This window comes from Scylla paramamosain, chromosome 32, assembly GCF_035594125.1.
Source record: "Scylla paramamosain isolate STU-SP2022 chromosome 32, ASM3559412v1, whole genome shotgun sequence".
NCBI classification, from domain to species: Eukaryota; Metazoa; Arthropoda; class Malacostraca; order Decapoda; family Portunidae; genus Scylla; species Scylla paramamosain.
The window spans coordinates 2,304,702-2,316,254 of record NC_087182.1 but is presented as its reverse complement, the minus strand read 5'-3'; the positions used below and the strand labels follow the sequence as shown (position 1 = coordinate 2,316,254).

At 39.1% G+C, this 11,553-nt stretch overlaps 1 protein-coding gene across 4 annotated transcripts; it reads left to right on the top strand.

Annotated features, from left to right (window-relative positions):
• Nucleotides 1-3,189: 3,189 nt before the first annotated feature.
• LOC135089015 (uncharacterized) lies at nt 3,190-10,676 on the top strand. 4 transcript variants are annotated; one of them, XM_063984152.1, is made up of 3 exons: nt 3,190-3,580; nt 3,775-3,892; nt 4,206-10,676. In XM_063984152.1, exon 3 carries the CDS (start codon nt 4,288-4,290, stop codon nt 9,607-9,609), a length of 5,322 nt encoding a protein of 1,773 aa, XP_063840222.1. In that variant the 5' UTR covers nt 3,190-3,580; nt 3,775-3,892; nt 4,206-4,287; the 3' UTR covers nt 9,610-10,676. The 4 variants fall into 4 exon arrangements, 2 of the variants coding, with proteins under 2 accessions (XP_063840222.1, XP_063840221.1); XR_010261363.1 differs by having other exon boundaries at nt 3,190-4,390; nt 10,215-10,676; XR_010261362.1 differs by having other exon boundaries at nt 3,190-10,020; nt 10,215-10,676.
• Nucleotides 10,677-11,553: the final 877 nt, after the last annotated feature.

Here is an 11,553-nt window from a genome sequence, read left to right as displayed (position 1 = left end):
TCCCTGTGTTACCCTGAAAATGACAACGTGAGAACGAGAAACAGAGTAACAGAATAGAACTTAACAATCTACGAACGCTCTAGGAAAACTTAACTTACCCCGTGAACTCAGTTAGTGATCTTCTAACTAAGTCCCAGAAAAGAGACCAGAATTTGACTTACGGAAGACCCAGGAAAACTTAACCCCTGATCTTGTAAATTAATCATAGAATTTAGCCTAAACTATACCCAAAGAGACGTAACAAAATCCCTTACATAGCCCCTCGTTTCATAGCTTAACTTCAGAGCAAAAAAAAAAAAAAATGTAGCCTACAGAAGACCCACGGGAATAAAACTGACTGAACACCCAGGCAAACTTAAATTAACCCTTGAAATTAGCCCTGGTCTCGTAAATCGGCCCCTGATCTTGTTCTTAACTTATTCCCAGAGTAAGACACCAACTAGAACTTAATTTACAGAAGAGCCAATGAAAACTTAACTTAACCCTTACCTTAGCCCCCTAAACGTAGCCCCTAGTCTTGTACCTCAGCCCCTGGTCTCGCAACTTAGCCCCAGCGTAAGAAACCAGAACTTAAGGAAAAGAAGCCCCAGGGAAACTTAAAAGTCCTTAACTTAGGCATGAACGTAAATCCCTGAGTATATTCCTGATACCGCCAGTAGTAATAAAGGTCCCCAACCAGCCACACCATCCCGAGAGTCCCCGCGCACCTGCCCAGACACAACATCTGTCCGGCTGTTATATCCTCTACCTTCCTAACCCCCACCTCACACCTGTCGCCTCCCGCCCGCCGCCGCCCAGACCACGAGTATCGAACCAAATCCTAGTTCCACGCCCATGCCACGCCCGCTGCTCTTATTTTCCGACACCCACATCCTACTTTTGCCATCCGGTCCTCCTCCTATTCCTCCTCCTCCTCCTCCTCCTGGTGCACAAAAAAGGAGACACCCGCGCCCGCCCCGCCGTGCATCGTCACCAATTTCATAAGAGAGAGAGAGAGAGAGAGAGAGAGAGAGAGAGAGAGAGAGAGAGAGAGAGAGAGAGAGAGAGAGAGAGAGAGAGAGAGAGAGAGAGAGAGAGAGAGGTCGTACAACCGGCCTCTGATACGCTTTTTAGGGTCGTGGTAGTGGTAGTGGTGGTCATTGTGTGCGTTTATAAGAGAGAGAGAGAGAGAGAGAGAGAGAGAGGAGAGAGAGAGAGAGAGAGAGAGAGAGAGAGAGAGAGAGAGAGAGAGAGAGAGAGAGAGATTCCAGGTTTTCATTTTCTTTAAACGTCCTCTCTTACCCGGAGCAGAACCAGCAGCAGCAGTAGCACTAGTAGTAGTAGTAGTAGTAGTAGTAGTAGTAGTAGTAGTAGTAGTAGTAGTAGTGATTGTTGTTGATGTTGTTGTTATTGTTGATGCTGTTGTAGCAGTAGAAGTAGTAATAATTAGTAGTAGTGGTAGTAGTAGTAGTAGTAGTAGTAGTAGTAGTAGTAGTAGTAGCAGCAGTAGTAGTAGTAGCATAGGTGGCAGTGGATTGTGATAGATGTAACAGTGGAGGCAGTAGTAGTAACAACAGTAATTATCATGACTGTAATAGTGTTGGTGATGGTGGTGGTGATGGTGGCAGTAATAGTGGCGCTGGTAGTGGTGGTGGTGGTAGAGGTGGTGGTGGTAGAGGTGGCGGTGGTAGTGGCGCTTTTAGTGGTGGCGGCGCTGGTGGTGGTGGTGGTGACAGTACTGTGGTAGCTGCCGAGAGTTGGTCGTCACTTTAAGCAGCCAGAATTGGGTGATGAATGACTCCTGCGTACATAACTTGCTGCTTAGCGGGAAGACTTTGTGGCGCTGTGGTGTGCTGACAGGTGCACTGCTATTGACTCCAGCAGCAGCAGCAGCAGCAGCAGCAGCAGCAGCAGAAGTAGTAGTAGTAGTAGTAGTAGTTGTGGTAGTAAAAGTAGTAGTAGTAGTAGTAGTAATAGTAGTAGTAGTAGTAGTAGTAGTTGTTGTTGTTGTTGTTGTTGTTGTTGTTGTTGTTGTTGTTGTTGTTGTTGTTGTTGTTGTTGTTGTTGTTGTTGTTATTATTATTATTATTATTATTATTATTATTATTATTATTATTATATTATTATTATTATTATTATTATTATTATTATTATTATTATTATTATTATTATTATTATTGCCATTGTTGTTGCTGTTATTGTTGTGTTCAAAGGTGTTTCTATAATTCCAGTAATGGTTTAGTTGAACTTCATCAGAACTTTCAAACACCTCTTCATGGTAATAAATCAATAATATATATATATATATATATATATATATATATATATATATATATATATATATATATATATATATATATATATATATATATATATATATATATATATATATATATATATATATATATATATAATGAAAGTCATCGGAGTTTCCAAGGCTGTTTTTGGGATTCTAGTAACAGGTTAACAAGAATTCAGCATCGAGGAGGAAAAAAAAGCAAAAAAAAAAAAAACACGACTAATCACTTATATAACCTTTGAAAACAGTCCTGGTGGAAGAACAAAAAACCAGTTCCACAGTCTTTTCGAAGCTCCCTAACCAAAACGCTCCCCATATTGGTAATGGCCTAAACAAACCTAAAGTAATTTTGTTAGCTGGCAAACGAAAAAGGGTGGCTGTGGAACTGACACAAAGCGTTTCAAGATACAGGCTGAGAACTTGAGTTACGAAGATTGCAAGTGGATAATGACGGCGATGGCGGTGGTAGTGGTGGGGGTGGTGGTGGTGATGGTGGTGGTGGTGAAGGGGGCAAACGAAGGGTATAGGAAAGAAGTCTGCGGCAGGAGGAGGAGGATGAGAATTGAACCTTAACTAGTACTAATAACAACGTCCTGCTGTATCCCGTGTGTGTGTGTGTGTGTGTGTGTGTGTGTGTGTGGATAAGAGCTGTGAGCCTTACTCTGATTTACTTTTTTATTAGATTTCTTTACTCATTCTTATCGTTTCGTATCATTTATTCGTCCACCTCGTTCATTCATTGTTCATGTGTAGCTCTTTCATTATTTCGTTCTTTGATTTACCTTTTCACCTACTTCCTTTTACTTACTCTTGTCCTTTTTCTTTACTATTTATTCCTTTCTTCCTTAGTAGCATTGTAAGTGTTTTTTTTTTATCATTATTTTTCTTTTTGTTCTCTTGTTCATTCTCCCTGACATATTGTAACATGATTATGCGCATGTTAAGTTAAGTTTATTTTACGTTCGTGCTACCCGTCAGTGGTATGGTTCCAATATTATTTGTTTTATTTCTCTTAATATACTTCTTATTGTATGCTGAACGAGTTTACACCAACTATGTATGTATTTGTCCGTAAATTGTGTATTTGATATTTGATGTGATAAAAATACTGTATAAGTAGACTACAATGGATTTGTTAAAGAGTATAGTTTATGCGGAGTGGCACACGGTTGTTGTGGAGGCCCGCGCGGCCTGATATAGACACTGACAGTCAGGAGAGTGAGACAAGTGGAGACGGTTTGCTAGCTACGGGTCTCCCTCGTAGGACTCGGGAATAAGGTCGCCCCTCCTGTTCTATAGACTGTAAGTGTTATAACCTTTACATGATTATTGTTCAGGGTTATCTTCATAGTAGTTACAATTTGCTTCATGTGCTCAACATTATTTCTGTACCACTTGTTATCAATCATGGGTTATTAGTGCCTATGATTGTGTTTATTAAATTATACTAATCATATGATCAGGGAATGAGATATTGACATGTCTGTGGTTTGTAGGGTTATGAAAGTGAGACGTCAGTGGATTACCTATCAATTATCAAAGCACCAGTGACGTATCCGGCTGTTGGGGATTCCACGCCATAGTATTTTCAACACAACTGACGCTGGCAATGTTGTGAGTGTTATGGTTATTGTGTATTTGTGTGATTTTTGTCATGCTATGATTTACAGTGATATGTATGAGGATTTTCTGAGCTTTATAATGATGTGAGTCACACAGGGTATTTATCCATTGTTTGGGAGGTTTATCATATTGTGAACTGCAGAGATATTTTTGTGATTTCTGTACTTATTATACTATGAGGTACATGGGAACTATTCAAGGTCTGATCATGTTATGTAGTGATTATTTTTGTATTTTTAGTGTTTCTACGCTCATATGATTTTACCATGATTTGGTATCGGGCTGATTTATCCTGGACCCACAGGTTGGAACGCTACAATAAATGTTGCAACACATTGCTCGCCTGTGGATTGCCCTAACGCTACATTCCAACAACAACCACAACCATGCCCAAGACGGAGGACCTTGAGCGCCGACGGAGACTACGAGGGACAGCCCGTGGAAAGCTAACTAGGAAGTGTAACCTACTCTCTGAGCAAGTGAAGCAGGGTAAGCCATCTAGCATTATTGAGGATTATTATGAGGAAGTAAAGGACGCTTTTCGGGAACTCGAGAGACGACACGAGGATGTGATGGACGCATTATGTGAGAGTGATCAAGAGGAGGAGGACTTTAATGGAAAACTTAAGAATGAAGAACAGTATATAGTTCAGGCAGAATTGTTGAAGACAGGTGCTTGTGAGACTTTATTACAGCTATGTAAAAAGGAAAAGGAGACAGCCTTAACAGATAGTGCAACTAAGGTTAAGGTGAAGCCAATAGAACCTCCTAAATTTGAAGGTGACATACGCCAATACCAGACATTTCGCAGCAACTATGATAAAATAATGACTGTCAATTATGGGGAAAATGCCTTTGCCTTAAAACAGTGCTTATCAGGTGAAGCGCTAAGTGTAGTACATGGAGTAGATGATGATTACAAGGAAATGTTCCGTCGTCTTGACCAAAGGTATGCTGATCCAGTTAGATTGACAGATACTGTTATCAACCAACTGCAAGAATTAAAGCCAATTGCTGAAGGCAATACTGGTAAATTTGTAGAAACCGTGGAAGTCATAGAAAAGTACTGGACTGACATGAGTAAAAATAATTTAGAAGTACAGATGTCCACTGTAATTGTGATAAGCTTAATTGAGAAAATACTTCCACCCCAACAAAAAAGAGAGTGGACTAAGATCTACCAAAATCTGTCAAATAAAGTAAATGCTTTTCCTGAGTTGTTAAAGTATTTGAAGGAAGAAAAGAATGTCCTTGATTATATAGACAAAGATGTTCGTAAGAGGTCACATAATTCCAAGGCTACTGTTCATAGTGTAGAGGTAAAAGAGGATGACAGTCAAATTATGAGAACATTGCAAAAGTTGCAACTTCAACAAGCAGAACATCAGGCTAACATGGAAAGTATAATGCAGAAGTTCACTCAAACACTATCTAGTGGGGGTTCACAGGTTGGACGTCATAGACAAAACTACGGAAACCCCAACTTTTGTTGGTATCACAATTCTGATTCGCACACTATCAGTCGCTGTAACACATTTCATAATTTGGAACCCTCAAACAAGATGGAGGTTTTACGGAAGAACCATGTTTGTTTTCACTGTTTGGCAATGGGACACAGTTCTAAGGATTGTCAGGAAAAACGCAGTTGCTACATGAAGTTAGGAAATGGTAATGTTTGTGGTAAGCCACATCATCCGAGACTTCACTATTTGCTTTATCAAAATGATATTAATATTCACACCAACAAGTCAGATGGTTGTACTTTGCTGATGATTGGTCAAGTTAACTGTAAAGATGACTCATTAGTAACTCTTTTTGATCCCGGCAGTACAAGTAGCTTGGTGACTCATCGCAAAGCACGGGACTTAGGATTATGTGGCACACCATATAACATCACTATGACAACAGTTGGAAATGTAAGTGATACTGTATTCACTAAAATGTATAAAATGCCTCTTGTAGATGAGACAGGTAAACAATATTTAATACAATGTGTAGGAATGGATGAAATCACTTCAGAAGTTAATCCAGTCCCTATGGACATAATTCTTTCTCAGTTAGGAGTTTCTCAGTCAATGCATATTTTCCGTCCTCATGGGAGAGTTGATCTTTTGATTGGTGCTGACAGTTGTGACATCATTCCTACAACTGTTAAAACTGTAGGGAAATTGCAACTCATGAAAGGTCCCTTCGGCTATTGTGTCAGAGGATCGCACCCAGAACTCAAAAATGAATATACAGAGCACTATGTGGCTCAAGTAAACCACATGTCCTTAACATCTAACACTTTTGAAATTCAAGGGGAGATCTGTAGAACTTTTAAGGAGGATATAGATAATTTGTTTGCAATGGATCACCTAGGCACAAATTGTAGACCCAAATGTACCAATTGCATTAACTGTAAAGACTGCAATAGAGAGACGCACATAACTGTAAAGGAAGAAGAAGAAATGAAATTGATTCTCAGTGGACTTGAATATCAGGAGAAAGAGAAGACCTGGACTGTACATTACCCTTGGATTAAAGATCCACATCATTTGCCGAATAATTTTGGGGTAGCACTAATGAAACTTAAAGGTACGGAAAAGCGACTGAAGAAGTTGGGCAGTAGGTCAACAGAAAATTACAAGGTACAAATTGATGACATGTTAAAGAGAGGTGTTGCTAGAAAACTAAATAGGGAGGAGTTAAATTGGTACAAAGGTCCAGTGCACTATTTGTCTCATCATGAGGTGTTGAAACAAAGTTCAGCTTCCACCCCTACTCGCATTGTATTTAATGCTTCTGCCTCATATAATGGTCATGTGCTGAATAATTATTGGGCTAAGGGTCCCAATGTAATGAACAGTCTTTTTGGTCTTTTACTTAGATTCAGAGAAGGTTCCATAGCATTTGTTGGAGATATAGCCAAGATGTTTAATAGCATCAGGTTATCTGAATTTGACAGTCACGTACACAGGTTTCTTTGGCGAGACTTTGAGGATCGGGCCCCAGACCACTATGCCCTCACAGCAGTTCCCTTTGGAGACATTTGTAGTCCGGCTATTGCTATACTTGCTATGAGACAAACAGCTGAGAAATGCAAGGAGGAATTCCCTGAAGCAGCCAACGTAATTGTGCAAGATAGTTACATGGATGATATCATACATAGCATGAATGATACAGAGAAGGCTAGTCAGATCATAAAGGATGTTGAGCTTATTCTGAACCGTGGAAACTTTCACATGAAGGAGTGGATCATAAGTGGGAAGACCCAAGTTGGAAATGATGTGGACTTGTCAGGTATACCAGGAGAAAAGGTTCTGGGATTAGTATGGAACCCTGTAGAAGATGAAATAAGTTTCAAGATGAAAATGAAAAGTACGTGTAAACAGACTTGCAGTGTTGAAGTTAAGAGTAATTCCGATGAACCACAAAATCCACTAACTAAAAGAAAGGCTCTTAGTTACATATCAACAATATTTGATCCCATGGGGTTTGTTACACCAGTGACTTTACGTGGTAAACTGTTGATGAGACAAATCATTGAGTACATTGATGAGAATGGACGGAAATTAGACTGGGATGATCCTTTACCTGAGGAATTTATAGGGAAATGGTACAAATTCTGTCATGATATGCATGAATTGGGAACTATTAAATTGCCTAGATGCATTTGTAATGCTGAATTAGTTGAACCAACCCTGATACTGTTTAATGATGCGAGCACCCTAGCATATTCTGCGTGTGCTTATGCACGTTGGCGTGTTGGGAAAGATAAGTATCAATCAAAGCTACTTGCAGCCAAAAGCAGACTCGCACCAATTAAGACACAGACTATTCCCAGACTGGAGTTGTCCAGTGCAGTTCTTAGTGTTCGCCTCCGCAATACAATAATGAACGAAACTAACATCAGATTTGATCATGTTCACCACTTTACTGACTCTGAGATTGTGCTTTCACAAATAACAAAACACAATATTAAGGCTGGAACTTATGTTGCAAATAGAATTGTAGAAATAAAAGAAAGCTCCTTGAGTAATGAATGGCACTGGATCTCGACTGAAGTAAACATAGCTGACCTAATGACCCGTTCAAGTAAATTTGTTGATATGGGTCCAACGTCATGCTGGCAGTGTGGACCCACTTTCTTAGAATTACCATTTTCTCAATGGCCCATGAAGTCAATCTCTCCAACACCAGAGATAAAGTCCATCATTAACACAGCTGAAGTAAACAACTGGCATATTAATGACTGCAATATGTTTGACATAGACAGATTTAATTCATACCGCAAAATTATAGGAGTCACTGCAAGAGTTTTGAATGCCCTTCATGCGCGTTCTTTCAAGGGAATCCTGGCATCACCAACAGTAGATCAACTTAAACAAGCAGAAATATTATGGATCAAAAGAGCCCAGATTTCTTTAACAGACAACTGGGAAAAAAGGTTCAAGCGGTTAGGTCCATTTTGTAAGGATGGAATAATATATGTAGGATCAAGAATTGCTGCATGGCTGAAGAATAATTACAATAATGAAGCTTTCATTCTACTTCCCACTAAACATAGACTCACAGAGGTGTGCATTAAGGATATTCATGATAAAGACCATGGAGGGATTGAATCTACTCTATGTAAACTACAGGCTAAATTTTGGATTCCTCAAGCTAGAAAGTTAATCAAATCAGTTAAATCTCGCTGCGTGACATGCAGACGTTTAGAAAAACAAGTGATTGGACAAAGCATGGGACCAGTACCAGAAGAAAGGTTGAAACCTTCACCTCCCTTTTACCATTCTGCTCTTGATCTATTTGGCCCATTAATGATTAAGGATACAGTCAAAGGAAGATGTAAAAAAAAGGTGTATGGTGTTGTAGTAAATTGTCTCAGCACAAGAGCATCATATGTTGACTTAGTAGAAGGGTATGATACTGACAGTCTCATCACTACTCTTCGTAGGTTTACAGCCATCAGAGGCTTCCCTCACTCAATGTATTCCGACCATGGTTCACAACTCAAATTGGCAAGTAAAGAAGTTTGTTTCTTGACTCAAGACCAGGAAAAATTATCACAATTTAGCCGAGAAGGCGGTATGGAGTGGAAATTTACAAAATCTGCTGATGCTCCATGGGAGAATGGGTGCTCAGAAGCTATGGTAAAATTGGTGAAGAGAGTTATGACCAGAGTAATAGGTGACAGTACATTGACATTTGGTGAATTACAATCAGCAATGTTTGAGATTGCAAATATGTTGAACGAGAGACCAATAGGTATGAAAAATGGTTCAGACTGTACTAAGGGATCTTATCTTTGTCCAAATGATCTAATACTAGGGCGTGCAAGTGTACACACACCAGAAGGTGTATTTGACAGCAGTACAAACACAAGGACTCGCCAAAGGTTCATCAATGCAATTGTAAAATCCTTCTGGAAGAAATGGATGATGCATTATTTTTCAACATTAATTGTACAACAAAAATGGCATTGTGAGAAAAGAAATCTCCGAGTGGGAGATATTGTTTTGGTGCAGGATAGTAATAATTTGAAAGGGCATTGGAAACTTGCTGAAGTGTGTCAAGTTTTACCGAGTTCTGATGGTAAGGTTAGAGATGTACAAATTAGATACAAGTTACAAAGCGGAAATAGCATGTATAAGGGTCATCAAGATATAAAGGTTAACAGATCTGTCCACAAACTTGTGTTGATACTTCCGATCGAAGAACAATAATTTTAATTCTTTTTCTTGGGGTGGGGAGTGTAACATGATTATGCGCATGTTAAGTTAAGTTTATTTTACGTTCGTGCTACCCGTCAGTGGTATGGTTCCAATATTATTTGTTTTATTTCTCTTAATATACTTCTTATTGTATGCTGAACGAGTTTACACCAACTATGTATGTATTTGTCCGTAAATTGTGTATTTGATATTTGATGTGATAAAAATACTGTATAAGTAGACTACAATGGATTTGTTAAAGAGTATAGTTTATGCGGAGTGGCACACGGTTGTTGTGGAGGCCCGCGCGGCCTGATATAGACACTGACAGTCAGGAGAGTGAGACAAGTGGAGACGGTTTGCTAGCTACGGGTCTCCCTCGTAGGACTCGGGAATAAGGTCGCCCCTCCTGTTCTATAGACTGTAAGTGTTATAACCTTTACATGATTATTGTTCAGGGTTATCTTCATAGTAGTTACAATTTGCTTCATGTGCTCAACATTATTTCTGTACCACTTGTTATCAATCATGGGTTATTAGTGCCTATGATTGTGTTTATTAAATTATACTAATCATATGATCAGGGAATGAGATATTGACATGTCTGTGGTTTGTAGGGTTATGAAAGTGAGACGTCAGTGGATTACCTATCAATTATCAAAGCACCAGTGACGTATCCGGCTGTTGGGGATTCCACGCCATAGTATTTTCAACACAACTGACGCTGGCAATGTTGTGAGTGTTATGGTTATTGTGTATTTGTGTGATTTTTGTCATGCTATGATTTACAGTGATATGTATGAGGATTTTCTGAGCTTTATAATGATGTGAGTCACACAGGGTATTTATCCATTGTTTGGGAGGTTTATCATATTGTGAACTGCAGAGATATTTTTGTGATTTCTGTACTTATTATACTATGAGGTACATGGGAACTATTCAAGGTCTGATCATGTTATGTAGTGATTATTTTTGTATTTTTAGTGTTTCTACGCTCATATGATTTTACCATGATTTGGTATCGGGCTGATTTATCCTGGACCCACAGGTTGGAACGCTACAATAAATGTTGCAACACATTGCTCGCCTGTGGATTGCCCTAACGCTACACATATAAGAAGGAGAAAAGTCACATAAACGCTTGTCTTACTTCCCTCATTCCTCTAGATCGTGAATTTTAGCACCGTTTATACCGTACACGCTTTCTTCTCCTCAAGTGCATTTGGGTTATAAGCTTCACATGTAAGAACGGAAAAAAAGAAAGGGGAAAAAAGTATAAACATCACAATTCAGTTTTTCCTCGTTACTTAGGGATCAATTTTAGTACCGTTAAATTAAGTCGTATGTGTGTGTGTGTGTGTGTGTGTGTGTGCTTCTCTGCCGAGTGTTGGGTTATGAGACAAGGGCGTGACTGGGGTGGAGTGCAAAGACTCATGAAGTACAGCGTCTTAATGCCTCTCTCTCTCTCTCTCTCTCTCTCTCTCTCTCTCTCTCTCTCTCTCTCTCTCTCTCAGCGGTGTAGCAAGAAGTGAAGGTCGTTACTTCTTGTTTTGTACTTTTTGTCTTATAATTTCTCACTATTAGTTTTCGTCTCATTTTTTCTAATTTATTTTGTTAATGTTGTTTTTTTTCTATTATTTTTTTATTTGAAGTTTTCCGTGTTCTGTCTTCTCTTTCTTTCTTTCTTTTTATCTTATTTTTGGTTGTATTCTTTTTTTTTTATCTGGATTTTTCTTTACAGGTCTTTCCCTATGGTTTTCCAAAATTTATTGTTCTCTCTCTCTCTCTCTCTCTCTCTCTCTCTCTCTCTCTCTCTCTCTCTCTCTCTCTCTCTCTCTCTCTCTCTCTCTCTCTCGCTCTCTCTCTCGTATTCTCGCTGTTTCGTCTCGTCATGTTGTCTATTTCCTTCATCATTTCTTATGTCTTCCATGTTCTTTCTGTTCTTTCTGTTCTCTT

Excerpts from the sequence above, each read along its gene's own strand:
- LOC135089015 (XM_063984152.1), top strand. The coding sequence starts at position 4,288 with ATGCCCAAGACGGAGGACCTTGAGCGCCGACGGAGACTACGAGGGACA.